Here is a 17,561-nt window from a genome sequence, read left to right as displayed (position 1 = left end):
GGCCAATCATACATTAAGCGTCGTCTACAATAGGTGGAGTAAGCTTGGCGTAAGAAGTAAGAGTAGGAGTAAAGAAATGGATCATTTCCATTTCCTACTCCTACTTCAGCTCTGACGCTTACTCGCGGCGAATTAAAGCGTAGTTCGACCAGTGCTACAAATATTTAAAAAAATTATGTCTATTCTTTAGCTTTTACACTGAAAGGTAAAGGTTAGGTTTTCTTACTTCTTCTTACTCCACGCTTACGCCGGTTATTGTAGACGACGCTTTACGGTTGAACGGAAACCTGTCCGTGAGTCGCGCGTCGATAGTATTAATGCACTAAACTATCGACGCGCGACTCACGGACAGGTTTCCGTTCAACCGTAATGTATGATTGGCCTGTTTTGAACCTTTTTATCTAAAAAAAAACTACTGCTCGGAACGAAAAATGGCAAATAACTTTTTAATTTATTTTTTCGACGACATTCTTGCTATGGTATTTTGATTCGCGAATTTCAGGACACCCTGTATATAGTTCTAGTATATATACTAGAAGTGTAAGTTAATCTATCAGAAGATTGTTTTTATAACTTTTAATAGTAATAATTAGAGCCCGGATTAAAGCTCTGAGATAACGTCGACCGTAGCCAGTTCTCCCCACTGCCACTCGCCGTCGCTCCCCCCACCATTGCGCCGCGGCCTTAGGCGAGTGGTAGTGGGGAGAGTCATGAGGAACGTGCTATGGCCGACTCGAATTGATATGTACATACAACGGCCTGCGGAAAATCCGAGCTGTAGTAATAACACAGTATAACCAGCAGGATCACTCGTTCTTTCGTTTCACGCTCACGCCGATCCGTACTGCGTATCCGACATGTTTTTATAATGGCCAATCACAGGATTTTTGTACGTGGTTAGTGCAAAGTCGGTACGACATTGAAAAATTCGCAGTGTTGACGAATAATGCGTAAATACATTTATACGTTGGAGCAAGTAATTACATTAATTACATTTATTAAAACAATTTTTTTCCATAGGCCATTTAAATAAATAATGTATGCCAGCTCGTTTGCGCATTTTCTGAATACAATCCTAAAAACGGTCCAGGCGCTCTTAGCCGTTGATACACTGTTGGCGTTTATGAAACCATGGCGGGAAAGTGAGAACGCCCAGATGAAAGGTGCCGACGGAGAGTGACTCTACTGGTTATACTGGGGTAATAATATACGTTGATTACATCAACGTATCACAATACACAAGACACTACCGTATCTCTTGATGTAATATTTCGTCTAACGAATATTTTTCTAATTATAGTTTCCTAAAGTATAGTTTGGAAAATATGGAAGTGCGACTTCCTATATGGATGATTAGTAATGATTAGGTCCTGGTTTGGTTACAGCCTCCATCCTGCATATCTCATTAACAGAGTAAGAGAAAAATCTATAAGTTTGAGCAAAAACTTATAGATTTATTTAAGTTCCGCAAAAGAAATCAAGTAAAGTCTAGAGTGTAAATGTAAACCAATAACTCCTCGAGTTGGATATGTTCCAAACTAAAAAAACTGTATAAGACTAAGACGTACATATGATAGTATGTAAAGATCAGAATCGAATTCAAGGCCATCGATTTTATAGAGTCATTTGTCACCCAACAATGAAAACGAGTATCAACAATAATTATTATTTAGTCGTCATGGCTTCCGGATAATATCCGAATAATTATTATCATTATATTGTTACATAATATACTAAGTATTACAAATAATAATAATAATAACAATCATTGATAATCGTTAACATTTTATGGATAAATCACATGCATATTAATATTATGATTGACCGCTTGTGAGATAATGACATTGTTTTTCTTGTCAGAGTTATTCCCTTTGTTCGACTCAGGAGAGGAATTTGTGCCATTGTCCGTTGAATCAGCTTGCAAATTAATATTTTGATTGAGTGCTTGACTGATGAAAATACTGTTTTCCTTACGAGAGTTCTTCCTCTCGTTTGACTTAGGAGAGGGATTTGTGCCATTATCTGTTGAATCAGTTTGTATATTAATATTTTAATTAAGTGCTTGATTGATGAAAATATTGCTTTCCTTACCAGAGTTCTTCCTTTTGTTCGACTCAGGAGAGGAATTTGTGCTATTATCTGTTGAATCTGTTGAATCTGTTGAATCTGTTGAATCAGTTTGCTCATTAATATTTTAATTGAGTGCTTGAATGATGAAAATATTGCTTTTCTTACCAGAGTTATTCGTTCTGTTCAACCTGGGAGAAAGATTTGTGCCATTATCTGTTGAAACTGTTTGCAGCAATGTTGTATTCCTGATATGATCTTCCCGTTCGTTAGTAGCATTTGGTCGGTATCCAAAGTAGTTATAAATAACTTGCCTATAACATATATTACACATTTTACATGAAATAGTTGAAAAAAATAGTTGAAATAGTTGAAATATTAGTTTGATATGAATTTGTTGACTCAAAAAAATTTAGTTCATTACTTACATTGTAGTCGGACTTTTGTGTTGTAATTGAGTTGCAATATTTCCTATGTCAGGAATATCTACTTCAGAAACACGTGCTTCGGGAATACGTGCTTCAGGGGTACGTACTCCAGGAACACGTGTTTCAGGAACACGTGCTTCAGGAATATGTATATCAGGAATATCTTCAAAAACACTTGTATTACAAATGTTACTATCGAGATGTGGTATGACATGATCTGACATAAGAGGATTATTCGCATAGTAGTCAATCTCCCATTGTCCTGGCACAAATGGTGTAGCAGTTTGATGTTCATTGTTTATAATACGTCTGTTAATATTGTGATATTTCTCTTCAGCAACCTTAATGAGTGAACCTACAAAAACGAACGTTTACAAAGTTATTAAAGTTATCGCGTATGCGTATTATTATAAATAATTTATAATACATCATTTCGTTTACACAGGACAATTACCGCGGTCTGAATTCTTCGCACTTTCATTTCAGCATTCAACTACGTCGATATATTGTAGATATACGTAGTTTTACTGTAACGTAATAATTACTAACGTAATAATTTCGTTAGCGTGTTCTATTTACGTAGAAAGTGTCTAAAGCTTACAAGCGTGCGATTATAAGTAGTGCAAGTTATTTGTGTAACATGAAAATTATTGATTTGTGCAAACTTTTGTGCCAGTTACATATAAAGCATTATTTGAAAATTATCCGATTTTTCTTCATTAAGCAGTTTTATCATGAAAAAGCGAAGTTTTCTTTCACACGGAGTAATTGATCAATTACTTGCAAGCTATAGTTTGCGCATAAAATAATTTAGATAGCTTGATATAAGAAGATATGTTACCAGAAAATAAAAATTATTTAAAAAATTAAATAGCTTTGCATAATCTGTACAATATGTATAGAAATCTACATAGAGACGGCAATCTATTATGGTTGCGTATCTATATGTATAACCGGTATTTATATAGTCAGGTCTTATATTCAAGACCGTCTTGAAAATTAAGAATTCTTTATATTTATAATTTAGGAAATTTCTAAATAAAAATATCTTTAATTATTTAACATTTTACTCGGAAATTGGAGAATAAGAAATCTTAAAATATTTCAGAATTTACATGTACAAAGACTTGTAGAAAAAAAAACGAAGATTTTCTCAACGTTTATGAAGTATTGCAACTGGTATGAAATGAGTCTAAATGTTTGATTTATATAAATTATCTAAAAAGTTAGTTCATAGTTAGTTCACAAGTATGTAGAAATTATGAAAAATTCTTGTAAATAAATTTTGACAAATTATACTGGGTGTCCGATGTAGGAGTAACCAACCGGAAGATGAAGATAGAGCATGTTAAACTGGATAAGAGTTATGTACCATCTTGTAAAATTTCCAATACTTGGGTAATTACGGACACTATAAAGAATTTTGAGAGAAATTTTCACCAGGGTAACTTTTCAGGACATTATATTATTTAAATTTAATCAAACTATATCAAAAGCTTTATCTCAAAACATTTAAACAAATTCGTCTTAAATGACATAGCCTGATTATAGAGAAATGTCTTGTAAAGACGATAGGATAGAAAGCTTACCCCACCACATGTAAACAACGTAAATATACACATATACAAAGTATTAAGGAAAATCTAAAGATACCAAACTTTGTCAAAGACAGAAATAATTCTTATATAATAAGATAACTATTAGAAATGATTAGTAATACAAGTGGACTCACTTGCGATTTTATACGGAAATATGGTTACAGGATTTATTTTACATATATCGATTTTTAAATAATTTTTATGCATAAGTATTAACGTCAAACATAACGTATCTAACTTTCCGCGCATGCATGTTGTTTTATGTATAAAGAACAATGAGATATAAAAATGAGTTATAATATTATTATATAATAAAAATATTTATTTATGTCAATGTATTTTGTTTTTATATGCTTTTTGTATTAAGTTATAATCTTATAAACAATTTACAAGTTAATCGTGGTCAATAATACTGAGTCAAAATGATCAACGCGGTTTAAATAGAAAGCTCAATATCGGTTATTAATGATCGTCATAACAATGAACATGTTAAAGTAAAATAATCGAAAAGAATATTCGTGATACCCAAGATTTATTATGACAGTGCCATAACTAGCTAGATGCAACAGGTGCATGGACACACCACAAGCTCCAAGACGAAGGAAGCTCTGAAGTGGAACTGACAAAAACTTTTCAAATATAATATTTCCATAACATGAATCGTAATTCCTCGATACGATTTGTAATTAAAATCCAATATGGACGATTATAATACAAATTTTTATCTGAATATACAGAATAAATTTACAGAAAATTATATTAGATCATGTTACAAATGTAGCACACATGCTAAGAGTTTTAAATAAAATATATCATTACAGAATTATTAATGAATATAAATTAATAATAATAGCATATGTAGAATATCAATAATAATAACAAAAAGATTTGGAATTATTAAAATAAATTTAAAAAAGGAATGTTCTAATTACGTGATATCGTTTATTAGGGAAGTTACACTCTCACCATACACTATAATACGCGTGACGCTCCTGAGACACAGCGTCACGCGGGCAATCGGCGGCTCGACCGTCGAGTCTCGAGCGGTAGTGGGGGTAAGGTAGGCGTTGCCTCGGAAAAGTGCAACTAAATCCCAGCTCTGTCCCAGAGCACTCTTGACAACGTTCGTGAAAAGGTAGAATGGGTTTAACTGAGAAGAAAAGTTATGTACTATTTTATACAATTTGCAATAGTTACCCAGTAATGAATTCGGAGCTCTCGCTGCGCGATAATTTGTTTTGGCGCGGTCATATATAGTGTCGCACGTTTACTTCTCGCTGTTAGATGATGCTCACCATTGCTAGGAGACATAACAAATTTTAAATGCCTACTGAGTCCGGCCTATCGCATCCGGCCTATCGCATTCTATGTGTTCATTTGCTCAGACGTTTGAATTAATTTCTTGATAACTATCGCGAATTTACAAAATATACGTAACTTTTCTTTTTAGTTTAATTTGCTTTACCTTCTCACGAGCATTGTCCAGGACACCCTGTATAATTCACAACCGCGTTTTACTCTTATTGCCTCATTGTCATTTTAGTAATATTTTCAAGTTTTTTAATTTTAAATTTGCGTTACTTAGCGTTTTGCGTCATTCAGTTCCAACACGCTCTCAGCAGATTACCTACTACTTTGTTCACCAATATTTGAATACAAAAAATTATTAATAAACAATTGTTATATCGCGTTTATTTTAATGTTCCCAAAAAATTAAGGAGTCCATAAAAAATACTTGCATAGAACACATTAAAAGCTAGTTACGACACTGATGACATGTAAAACATACTTAAAAATTTTTTTCAATGATCGTACTCTTATATTTTTATATGTAGAATGACAGAAAGTCGCGATTGATTGTCTTTTGTACATTAGGTATACATATACCCAAGGTTTAATTATGAATACCAGCCACAATGTATTTATATTTTTTGTTAGATGGCAGCATATATGTATGTATTTATCAATCGATGTTTCATATGTATGAATATATTCAGGAAAAAAATCATAGAAAACTAAATACTGAGGCAAAAATATTCCATAAGTTTTATGTAACAATAAAATATGAAATTAAAATATAAAATATTTCATTCTAAACATAATCACTCTTTGTGTGATGTTTTATCTTAATATTTTTATACAGTCACGAAAATTAATTAATTTTTTTATTACTATAGAAAACACTTTTTTAAGGATAAAAATTGAATTAACTATTTCAGAAGCAATTGTATTTAAAGATATATTGTCCGAAGATAAGATATCTTTCAAAATTAAACCATTTCTGTATAAAATAAAGATTTACTAATATTATTTGATGTCCAAGAGATGTATTGATTGAAATAAAATACTTTATACAGCACGCGCATGTGCATGTGTGTGCATAAATATACTTACGTTGCTCTTCTGGCGGAGCACTGGCAATATTTAATTCGTTGTTATTTGTTGTATCATCTCTACTAGTCTTTGCAACACTGTAAGTTTGTATCTGTGTTCTAGCATTTTGTGTAAAAAATCTGAAGCCTGAGAAAAGATACATTAAGACGTATTAGGTAGTTATTCAACATTGACAAACATTAAATTATACAACTCATTTGTTTTTATTACATAAGATCAAAGTCTCAATGACTGAACATGCTCACGATGATCAAGAAATCAAAAATAAAATATTTGTTAATACCAGCAAGAAAATGGTAAATTAAAAAAAATTAAATATCATTTTAAATTGTAAATATATATAATTTATTGTATTTTTTTATGAATAAAGGAAAAGAAAATCATATGAACAGATTATCCAGAAAGAAGAACTAAAACTTACATTGTGTACAGCTTTTCTTCCGGATGAAAGTAAATAGTATGGTAGCAATGATAATAGCAATGATTATAACTGATACACTTACTCCTATTATTATATCTGCAAACAAAAAATTTATTGAATGATTGAAGAAGAAACAAAAAGTTTTGTGGAACTTAAAAGATACGTGTATCTAAAGGCCAATGTCCACGATCCAAGAACTGTGTCCAAGTTCTAGTTTCAAGAAATGCGTAGCCAATCAGCTTGCAGCTATTCCATACAAGCTGCATGTTGATTGGCTGCGCATTTTTCGAAACTAGAACTTTGACACAGTTCTTGGATCGTGGACATTGGGCTTTATACAGATTTTATTACTTCAATGAGAGAGTAATAAATGATGGAAATTAGCAATAGAGCGGATAAATAATAATAATAATTTTACAAGTACATTATACAAATTATAAATCCAAAAGCAATTACATTACTTACTTGTATTTTGGTTAGTATCTGTATTTACGTCAGTATCTCTGTTACACCGGATTGAGCCATCAGAGAGTGTTTCAGTTAGGAATCTGTATATCAAAAAATAAAGGATTATATATAGATAAGATAAAGATAATTTTTTTATATAGAGGACAGTCCTCTACTATGAGATAGTTTCTAAATACGAGATAGCATTTTTAACACCCAAATTCAATCACAAATCTTTTTTCGTAACGATTACACATCCTAACAAAATGAATTTTCCACTAAACAGATTTCGCTCCGAGGACAATAAATTCATGGTGGCATCAACTGATAATGTCTATTAATTTAACGGAGACCCCGCTATCTCATATTGGAATCCTATCTCATAATAGGGGACTTTCCTTTATCTATAGAAACATATCGAGTAGATGCTTTAATGTTACATTAATTCGTTATGATATTGATAATTACAGTTATGCGACACCATTCTAATCAAATGTTTACTGCGATGCATGACACTTGATTAACTACAACGATATTTTACATTCATATGTCGCTCGTCGTATTCCTAGATTGATAAATGCACAAAAATATAATTATCATTATGCTAATGACTATAATCTTTTGTCTAATAAGAATGTAATAGGTTTTTCGAATTCCATAAGGTTCTTGCAGATTCTTTCGCTACGGCCTCATTTAGGAATTTTGTTTTAGAGAAGTGATAAAAATCACATGGATATATTGTTGATTTTTTTTGGCGATTTTAATATATACTTGCGTTTTATATTACGTTGATACTTCATACACTATGACCAATTATTATTTCGAAAGTCATGTATATATTTTACTTCGAAGAGAACTCAGTTAATGATAAGTATCTTACCCAGACAAACAATCCCCGCAATTTTCTACCAGACGGGCCGGTACGTCTCGCTCTTTGCGGTAGTAAAGGGAGCAGTTTGTATATTCTATACACAAGTTTGACACCTCATAGCAATAACGCTTTTCGGGACACTCCTGGTCGTTCTCGCACGATTGATACAGATACAGCGATGGAACCTGCAACAGAGGGACGCGTTCTCTCAGCGTGAGTTTAAGAAAATTGTCGAAATCATTTTTTAAACAATATATGTGAACATGCCTAATGCGGGTCAACAAGGCAAGATGTAGGTAGCCCGACTTGTAGATCTTCAACTCTTTCAGAAAAATCGTGAATCTTTATACCGTTTCTTTCCACATTAGTACTACGCGCCGAATTGTTTTTCCGGACATAACGCATTTTTCTGAAAGATTTGAAGATCTACAAGTCGGGCTACCTACATCTTGCCTTGTTGACCCGCATTAGGCATGTTCACATATATTGTTTAGTTTCGAGGGTCCTACTTGAAAGTTTATCATTTTTTAAATTCAATATTTCGTTAATCTCAATTATTATATGCCGCAAATTTTTCTATGAGAAAGGAAGCGGAATTAACAAGTTGTTGACGATTTAACACAATGTAAAGCTGACGCCGAAATAGTATACCTTTAATATACCTTTATTTATTATTATAAATTGATTATCAATTTATTTAATTTTTTTCAATTTAATTTATTAAATTTACAATCAATTTAATAATGTTAAATAAACATTCTTTAGAAATAAACTGTAAAGAATTTTTAAAAATTAAAAAATATAAAGGTTTACTCTAGTGGGCAAATTCGCTAAAATAAGAAATATTTAGAATTAGCTTTTAAAAGAATATTAGCTATCAACTGGGATAGATAGGACTTGTTATTGCATCGATAAATTGATGCGCAGAATAGAAATGGTGGCCATATAGCAAAAGCACCCCTCTTACGCAGCATTTGCCGCTCTTGAAGTTTCGCTCGGCGATTTCCGGCGCCGATCGGGAGAGAAAAACCTGCCAGAACAGGATGACTCATGCCTTTCGGGCCGCACTTGTCGCATACTGTGAAAGCCGAATCCTTCGGCATCCCTCATCTTTGAGATATATCGACCCGTAGATCCAACTTTGTATCGCTTCGCTCACGGTTTCCTTTGCCACGCGATTCCATTTTCCGATATAAGTACTTGATTTTTTTGTCGGCTAGGCAAGGGAAACCATGAGGGTCATTCGTGACGTCGCAGCGACTGCATGTTCCACCACATCCGTCGACGCGCAATATCGGGAATAAACGCAATTTAATTGCGCATCTTTCTCTCTTTCCCTCCCTTTCCCTCCTGCGATTTACACCGTCGATAAATCGATAGATTTCGTCGATATGTAGCGCTCCACCACGAAGGATGATGAAATCGCTCGCGGACTTACGACATCACGCCTTCGTGTATTCTCCACGCATCCCTGCTCCGAAATCTTTGAGGTGCGAATTGAGGTGCATTTTGAATCGTTTTTAACAAGTTATCTCGATCGAAACTTATAAAATAAAGTTATACATTGCACGAACGCTATTGTATGGCGATCAAGAATTTGTTATACTCTTATGTCCTGAAACTGTTGTACTAATTTTTCAAGATTTGTAAAAATACTTTTTCATGGTTCTATTTTTACAAATTATTATAATAAAGTTATAACAAATGTTTTAACAATACAAGACCTGTAACAAATTGTTGTAACAAAAACGCCGCGACACGAGCTGCGCAATAACGTATGTATGTATAGTATTGCTTATGTTTGTATCAATTTTATTTGCCAGCTCTGAGATATTTTGTTTGCACTTAGATTTGAGTAAGACGAATTGCATGGGATTTCCGTTATTTCAGATGACCGATGAAAAGTTCTGGAGAATTCCAGAGAGTTCTAGAAAGATGCCGGTGAATCATTTCAGATCATCAACCTCGAATATCTCGGACTCACGGATAATCAATGCTGTAATAAGGACGTGTGTGTGTGCCTCCCGCTGACTTTCGATGACAAAAGTATTATGATCGTAAGTCCTTTAATTCTTTCCAAAACTGAGCTGTGGATTACTTTAAAAGATGGATGAAAGAATTTTTCATCAGAAAAATTAATAAATTTATAGCTGGATTATCTAATTTAACAAAAGTGACTAAATGTGGACGGCTACTGTTTGACGAAAAGGTATCTAACGCTCTTTTCATCGTATGTATTTTTTTGTAAAACTTCTCGTATTATATTTTTATTCATTATAAACAATGAAGTAAAGATATATTAAATTTACAACGCATATTTAATTTTATTTAGTATAATAAATATTTTTTAATAATGATTTCAAGCTTTCAGTCGGCTGCGCGCGCGCGTGTGTGTGTGTGTGTGCTGGGTGGAGGGGGGGGACTACAAATATTTGCGTCGATCGTGTTATATGTTTGTTGACAATCCCTATTATCTCCAAAGGATAAATTGAACACCTAAATTAATACGTTCGAATTATAGAAGTAATGAACATAAAGAAATTAATATGTTGATATAATGCATAGAAATGAAGATTTCTAATTATGCATTTGACACGCCATAAGTTTTGGCACTTGCTCTCAACAGTCCTTTCATTCATTTAAAATGTTTTCGAAAGATTCTCGCGTCGACTTCCAGGCCAATTCGAACAAAATTTCGAGTCGAAATAATCGCACTTTTCTCCTCTTCTCTTTTTATCTCTTTCACTAACTCTTTCACAATTTCACGCGTAACAGTCTCGAATTTCCCTTTAAAGTGCCGAGATCGCGCTTTCAAAGTCGTGAGGAATGGTTGAAACACGTGCCACTAGTTCCGGAGTATATTAGACGTTTACGCGAGTATCTGTGCAACTTTCGTCTCGCGACTCGATGAAATTATGACACTTTGGTATTGCAGAATGGCAGATTCGAGTAATGAGAATAATAATGATACCCTTACCATTTTTATTCCAAGGAGATGTGAAATCCGCAATTGTTACAATTATCGCATTGTTATGAGCGACTAAGAAAACTATAAGCCACTTCGATAGAGTGTTGAACAGGATAAGATGTTCTGTCTCGTTTTCTTCACTCAGTTGTACATATGTCGAAAATTTCTGCTTGCTATCTGCACTGTTCGCAATCTCAACATGAACTAACAGGTTCGTGCCTGCACACTGCCTAGTCTGGCTTCTGAAACGAACAGTGGGGAATAATGGGACAATGGAAAGGGAAAGACCTAAACTCAGGGCCGTCCATACAAAAATTAGGGTAATTTATAATATACACAAGTTTAAATATCAATAAAATAAATATAAAAATATTAATTTACATCTATATAAATATAAATGTGAAAAATAATAATTTCTTTAAAAATGTAATTAAATTACGTACATACATTAATAATGTATGTAAACATAGATGGACACGTGTAAAAGAATTATATGTTATATTGTATACATATATACTCACAAATATAAAAATTAAAACTACACCCATTTTAAATGTATACAACTGTAGATATAAATTACGATGCAAGTACTAGAGTGATGTTCATAAAGCAACTACTTTATTACTTGTTTACGTCACTTTGCTGTTCGCATGTGTACGTGTGCGTTTAATAAAATGGATATTGATATAAGATATTGACAGTTTAAATTTGAAAATAAGACAGGAAAGACGTCCAATCAACAAAGGTGTTTATTATTAACATGTGCTCGATTCACATGTTGCCACGTGGCACTCAGATAGCACACATTATGAATATTCTTCTAGAGTGCAAATATTTTTTATTTCAGAATATTCGAATCAAATATTCTGTAAATATATATAGATTATTACAATTAGAAATCGTATATTCATAACAAAGAAGAATGGTTTTAGAATATTCGTCGAGAATGCCTTTGGAATACTCATTCAGAATAATTGTTTAATATTCATTGAGTTTATATATTGCACATTGTTTATTGTGTAATGCACTTATCTTATGCACAAGGCAGTGAAACCTGTGATCATACCAAATAAAAAAGTCTAGTAACAAATTATACTGTAATCGTAAGAAATTACAACACGAAGAAAAAGAGAAATTAGTAATTTTTTGAAAGATTCATTAGTCAGGTTGAGTCTTTTTATATTTTTCCTACAAATGTCGAATATGGGGTGCATGTAACCATATAAAAGTATACGTGCGTGAATATCTCACCATGACAATTAAAGGAGGGTTCAAATCTATATTTATGAATAGCTTGAATACCTGCACTTTAAAAATGAGATACGTATTAGGTTTTGGAAAGAGAGTGGAGGAGAGGGTGGGGGACAGAGAAGATTCGAAGTGCCATAAGTGCAAAAAATACGAGCAGATCTCTAGTCTAGAATCTGTTGCTATGGCAATAAGGTAATAAGGAAGCGGATTCTGAAACCCTGTTGCTATGGCAATAAGGACGCGGCTTTCGCTACTGCAATGAATCCTCGAAATCTAGTAAGTTTAAAAAGTGGTCGTAAATCGAATAATTTTTAATTTTACATATGCATACAGGATAGTCTATCCAGAGTGTTAAATTTTAAACGTAACAGATTAATAGAATGTTTCGTAAATAATGCATTTTGGAAAAAAAATTTTTATAAGTTGTAGGATTTTAAGTGCATTACATAGTGATATTAGTAGGTACTTTCCAATTGTTTCACACTTTGTAATACCAACGTACATTGAAGGCACAAAGTGTAAGCAATGTGTACGTTTCAATTGAAACAAATACTGTAGAGCTATACGTGATATGGTACGAAGGAGGTAGAAAGATTTACATTTTATTAGAAAAATCCGTAACATATTTTTACATCTGTGCTCCAATTGTAAAAATGTTAAATGCATCATCAAATTTTTCTTTTGTAATATGCCAAACGTAGAATTAATTGGGTTTAGGATCTTACAATTAGTTCAAGAAACTTGATTTTGTAATTATACAGTGCTTATTACAAAAAGGGCTCACTTTTTACAATTTATTATTTGTCTTATCAAACCTTTGTTTTTTAAAACCCTAAACATTATTGCAACAGAATTATATACTTTTTCTCAGATTTAAGAATATGAACGCATTAAACTATAAAATTGAGTAATTTTTTAGTAATGTAGGTTTTATTTAAACATGTCTTATTTTGTTAACAACAAAAGAGCTCACCTAATTATTTTAAATAATTGCCTTAATTATTGCGACGCTTGTTGTATGTAACTGTGTTATTTGCTACTAGAACTTTCCTGATAGCACATAACTGCAACATAACTGAGACATAACTGAGACTTGTGCTATCAGGGTTGTATCTTGGTACCTTCTTAATCAAAGAGAGATACAGATACAAAATAAGTTTTTCGTGCAATCAACGAATAGCTACAGATATGAGTTACGTTTCTTGAATTCCTTGTAGATACAAGATACGCTGAATTTTTCCGGAGGAAGAGACAGATAGAGGCAAGTTCTTTATACGTGTATGTACATAAAAAGTTAGTTCATAGTTAGTTCACAATTATATAGAAATTATATAGAAATTATGAAAAAAAAAAAAGAGTTAAATTTTAGACGTCACTTTGCACTGCTTGCTCCAAGGGCAATAGCTTTACGATGAAACCAATAGATGATGCCTATTAATTTAGCAAAAACTTTACTATAATCATAATAGAGGACTTTTCTCTACAGATAGTAGCTATTACTGTGTAAATATATCTTAAAAAAATAACACGTTTTAAAGGGTGAGAACTTTTCTTATGGCAAGCACTGTATCTGGAATAACAATGCCTTAAAATTTTATATAAAACATAGATTTCAGATTTATCGAAACTGGTCATTAAATCTTAAGTTAAAAATGTACACTTTTATTAGTGGGAGAAAAATAAAAATGCATTATAGTACAAATACAAGGTTTGGCTTTCGAATTGGAGCCTGCATAAGTTTACTATTTTATTCGATATTATTTTTATTATTAGAATAAAATAGCAAACTTATACAGTTCTTTAAAGAGAAACCAAATCTAAGTCCCAGAACCAGAGCCTCGGAAACCAAATCTAATATTCATATACACCATGAAAGTCTCAAACATCAGAATAGCAAAAATCTTTGTTGAATGCAATAATTTTATATATTATAGTTATTGCAGTAATTGTGGATTACCAAACCAATTCGAAACCAAATTTTTAGAAGTTTGCAAAGGGGGGGGGAAGAGAAAACATTTTTCTTCAAGTAAAAAACATAATATGTATTTTTTATCTTAGCATATATGTATATATACACTAATAAAATTGGAAACTTCTTACAATTTAATGCAATGTGACGTTACAGTAAGCAATAATGATGTAATATTAAAAAACACAAACATAGCTTTTTTTTAGTTTCAAGCTTCAAATTAGAAGCCGCTTAAACATTATAACTTTAAAACAATAATTGCATGCTAGCATGTATTTGAATTTACTGTTGCATTACAGAAAGATGATTTATAATTGTTTGTTATATTTAATCTATTTGTGCACAAGTAGAGCCACAATTGCTGTTTGTTATTATTTCTAAAGTCGGTTTTTTTTACATAAATTACATCTTAAAGAGATTAAGTTGCAAATGTGTAATTGAGAGAAACCTGAAAGTAACTATCCCGTGAATAATCCAAATGATCGTACTTATTTATTCAGATGTAAGGTGTAAGGTTATCACATTATCAACAGATAGCTCTTTTTCAAAATGTACAGACTTCATGGATTTTCTCGAAGGAAAACATTAATACGGAAGGTTATTTTGCGCGACTTTTTGAATTATCTAAATATATATGTATACACACACACATACAGACACATATTTATATATATGTATATATGCATGTATATATACCGAGTGTGTACTTTTGCCTTTCCATCTTCTTTCCAGGTACTACATTTATCATTTAAATTGTTGCGTAACACTAGTTCACCGAGTTATTTTCTCAACAGCAAATCATTTTTTTTTACATCACTTCCATCCCACCATTTTGCGTATTCTCCGTGAAGCCTAATGTGGATGTGGGCGCGTCTTGCGACGTGTCTTCTAACGCTGGCGCGTCCATGCCTTCGGGAAGATTGTTCGCTGTGCCAGTTGGACAGTCGTCCCAGTTGATTTTGAATCTAGTGACGCGCGGCTTATCGCCTAGTATATTTCTCTGAACCTTGTCGAATTGTGGCTGTGGCGGTGGATTCTCCCGGAGCTCTGGATCCGTGTATTCGTTGTTTATGAAGTAGCCCACGCGAACAAATTCGTGACCTCTGTACGAGCAAGTCAACAGCACAACGGTCACGCCTAAAGCGTCATTGACTGGGATTCTACTCACATCAGGTGGATCAGCCTAAGAACAGAAGAGATGCCATCAAGATAAATTGCGATATGAAACATTTATACCTGTTTATTCATGATATTTTACCTGAAACACAAACATGTGTCTTCCTTCAGGGATTGGACCGACGTAAATGGTATCTAGGACCTGATCGAATTCCTCCGACTCTGCGCTGCCCACATATATCATCTTCCATTCCAAATCTAAGAGAATATCGGTATTGTACAGTTTTATACCATAATATGTGTCTTCAGCACACACAAATATATATAGAAATGATATTATGTATGTTGTTGAATGACGAACGCGCAAGAGAATTGAAACAATTACATTGCAAAGAAGCTTGGTCAACCAAAAACTTTTATCACACTGGAGCATGCGTCGCCTTTCTTGTTTTATCACAAATTTTACGTTTTACAATCAGGCGCATTATTGAACACTTGCGAACAGTTCCGTATCATTTGGCGGCTATGGGCATCATGGCAATTGCAAAATTAACCTAAAGAACGATCGTGTGCCGAGGGTACTGAACGAATGGGGCAAGAGCGTCGTAGCACGAACCAGCGCATTCGCGAGATCGTACCTTCCTTCAGCTCCTCGATGCACTCGAACGTGACCTCGAACTGGAACGGATTCAGAAACGGCGAGGGATTGTCCAGGACAGCGACGTTCGCTAGCTGAACCTTGGCCATGATATGTCCGACGAGATGAAGAGTTCGAGCGACGAGTCGATCCCAACGGACACGCGGAGACAAATTCGTGGTACGTCGGCGGTACAGCAATGCGTAACGCGTGCACGTTCAATGTGATTATCCACGCTACGGTCGCAGATCCGAGAGCTGACGGATAAACAACTTCATCGCAGCACGCAGGGCAGTTTGGCGGCAAACGAACTGAAGTGCGCTTCCGGTGATACTGCACGACCATAAAAAAAAACGGTTGTTCATTATCAAGATTCGACGTGCATTACGATGGGGACGAGCGCGGCAAGAAATTCGCGATAGAATTATAGAGCGGCAGTGCGCACCAGGCGTTGCTATATTTTCACGCTACAGCACGAGGCTTGGTGTGTTTACTTTGCGCGTTGCTCATCCCGCGTTTATGGACGCTGAAAAGGCGCACGGGCATCACGTTCAAATGAAAGTAATCGGAGAAGCGCAATCGACGTCTCGCTTGCTGATTGGCTGACCGCCATGTTGAACCCGTAGTGAATCCTATGTACAAACTAAGCGTACATACACCGTAAATAAGAAGAAGGTATATTTGTAATGTTATTTTCTAAGGGCCACTTTCACCAAGCTCCGGTTAACCTAACCGATCTAGTAACATGCGATGCAATCTTTCACCTTGGTGAAAACTGCCCTAAGGAGACCGAACTAGGCTTGATTAGAGTCCCTAGAAGAGAGAGTCTGGACAGTCTTGTCAAAGTTTTCATTGGCTCTGAAGCGAAGTGGCGGAACCAATCACCAATGCTATAGTCCCACATCAAGTACTGTGAGCGCGGTTAAATTTGGATTTGAGAAGTGGACATACGCACGTTGACGAGCAATCGACCATTCCACGCGGAACACGACCGTGCACGTCGCCGGTAACACTCGCGTCGGCGGCGTGAAAGGTAATTCGACGCGCGGAACATTCTCACTTCGGATTCCGTCACTTCGATATCACGAATAAACGCGTAAATTCACACGCAAAGCACACGCGTTGACCACTGCTCGACGCGTTCGCGGCTCTTCTTTACTCACTCGATGTACATCGCAGGCAGGCGCGAACAATAGGCAGCGATTCGACGGTTCGCTTCCCGTATCTTGGGGTGCTTTCGCGACGTAGATCAAAATGATCCGGATCAAAATGATCCGTGCTATGATTGGTCAAATCTTAAATTTCGTAGCATCTCATTGAAATTTTATTCAATGAAATTCCAGATTTGACCAATCATAGCACGGATCATTTTGATCCGGATCATTTTGATCTAC

At 34.3% G+C, this 17,561-nt stretch overlaps 3 protein-coding genes and 1 long non-coding RNA gene across 6 annotated transcripts; 1 reads left to right on the top strand and 3 right to left on the bottom strand.

The window, feature by feature from the left end:
• Nucleotides 1-1,196: 1,196 nt before the first annotated feature.
• LOC105563380 (putative uncharacterized protein DDB_G0286901) lies at nucleotides 1,197-11,465 on the bottom strand. 2 transcript variants are annotated; one of them, XM_012014937.1, is made up of 9 exons: nucleotides 11,204-11,465; nucleotides 8,236-8,411; nucleotides 7,374-7,456; nucleotides 6,909-7,004; nucleotides 6,488-6,613; nucleotides 2,496-2,850; nucleotides 2,236-2,381; nucleotides 2,092-2,175; nucleotides 1,197-2,022 (listed from the first exon to the last, which is right to left on the bottom strand). In XM_012014937.1, exons 1-9 carry the CDS (start codon nucleotides 11,204-11,206, stop codon nucleotides 1,787-1,789), a joined length of 1,305 nt encoding a protein of 434 aa, XP_011870327.1. In that variant the 5' UTR covers nucleotides 11,207-11,465; the 3' UTR covers nucleotides 1,197-1,786. The 2 variants fall into 2 exon arrangements, with proteins under 2 accessions (XP_011870327.1, XP_011870328.1); XM_012014938.1 differs by having other exon boundaries at nucleotides 2,092-2,166; nucleotides 11,204-11,460.
• LOC105563378 lies at nucleotides 4,970-6,040 on the bottom strand. The gene is made up of 3 exons (XM_012014936.1): nucleotides 5,559-6,040; nucleotides 5,291-5,393; nucleotides 4,970-5,207 (listed from the first exon to the last, which is right to left on the bottom strand). The coding sequence occupies exons 1-3, from the start codon at nucleotides 5,570-5,572 to the stop codon at nucleotides 5,022-5,024; spliced, it is 303 nt and encodes a 100-aa protein (XP_011870326.1). The 5' UTR covers nucleotides 5,573-6,040; the 3' UTR covers nucleotides 4,970-5,021.
• On the top strand, nucleotides 9,066-10,514 carry LOC105563379. Its single transcript, XR_001009034.1, has 3 exons — nucleotides 9,066-9,716; nucleotides 10,117-10,283; nucleotides 10,377-10,514. It is a non-coding gene; the product is annotated as an uncharacterized LOC105563379 (long non-coding RNA).
• A 1,965-nt stretch (nucleotides 11,466-13,430) lies between the features above and the next one.
• Nucleotides 13,431-16,865, bottom strand: LOC105563377 (histone chaperone asf1). 2 transcript variants are annotated; one of them, XM_012014935.1, is made up of 4 exons: nucleotides 16,613-16,865; nucleotides 16,169-16,500; nucleotides 15,673-15,788; nucleotides 13,431-15,597 (listed from the first exon to the last, which is right to left on the bottom strand). In XM_012014935.1, exons 2-4 carry the CDS (start codon nucleotides 16,275-16,277, stop codon nucleotides 15,223-15,225), a joined length of 600 nt encoding a protein of 199 aa, XP_011870325.1. In that variant the 5' UTR covers nucleotides 16,278-16,500; nucleotides 16,613-16,865; the 3' UTR covers nucleotides 13,431-15,222. The 2 variants fall into 2 exon arrangements, with proteins under 2 accessions (XP_011870325.1, XP_011870324.1); XM_012014934.1 differs by having other exon boundaries at nucleotides 16,169-16,865.
• Between the last annotated feature and the right edge of the window lie 696 nt (nucleotides 16,866-17,561).

This window comes from Vollenhovia emeryi, unplaced genomic scaffold, assembly GCF_000949405.1.
Source record: "Vollenhovia emeryi isolate VEMERY1.0 unplaced genomic scaffold, V.emery_V1.0 DF939177.1, whole genome shotgun sequence".
In the NCBI taxonomy this organism is placed as follows: Eukaryota; Metazoa; Arthropoda; class Insecta; order Hymenoptera; family Formicidae; genus Vollenhovia; species Vollenhovia emeryi.
The sequence above is the reverse complement of the archived record's forward strand: the minus strand, read 5'-3'. Positions and strand labels throughout refer to the sequence as shown.

Coding starts and splice junctions, on each gene's coding strand:
- LOC105563378 (XM_012014936.1), bottom strand. Junction 5,208..5,290: donor AGCTCCGAATTCATTACTGG/GTAACTATTGCA, acceptor AACGTTGTCAAG/AGTGCTCTGGGACAGAGCTG.
- LOC105563380 (XM_012014937.1), bottom strand. Junction 7,005..7,373: donor AGATACTAACCAAAATACAA/GTAAGTAATGTA, acceptor TTTTGTTTGCAG/ATATAATAATAGGAGTAAGT. Junction 6,614..6,908: donor GAAGAAAAGCTGTACACAAT/GTAAGTTTTAGT, acceptor ATCTTTTCTCAG/GCTTCAGATTTTTTACACAA.
- LOC105563377 (XM_012014934.1), bottom strand. CDS start 16,277: ATGGCCAAGGTTCAGCTAGCGAACGTCGCTGTCCTGGACAATCCCTCG. Junction 15,789..16,168: donor CATCGAGGAGCTGAAGGAAG/GTACGATCTCGC, acceptor ATATTCTCTTAG/ATTTGGAATGGAAGATGATA. Junction 15,598..15,672: donor GACACATGTTTGTGTTTCAG/GTAAAATATCAT, acceptor TTCTGTTCTTAG/GCTGATCCACCTGATGTGAG.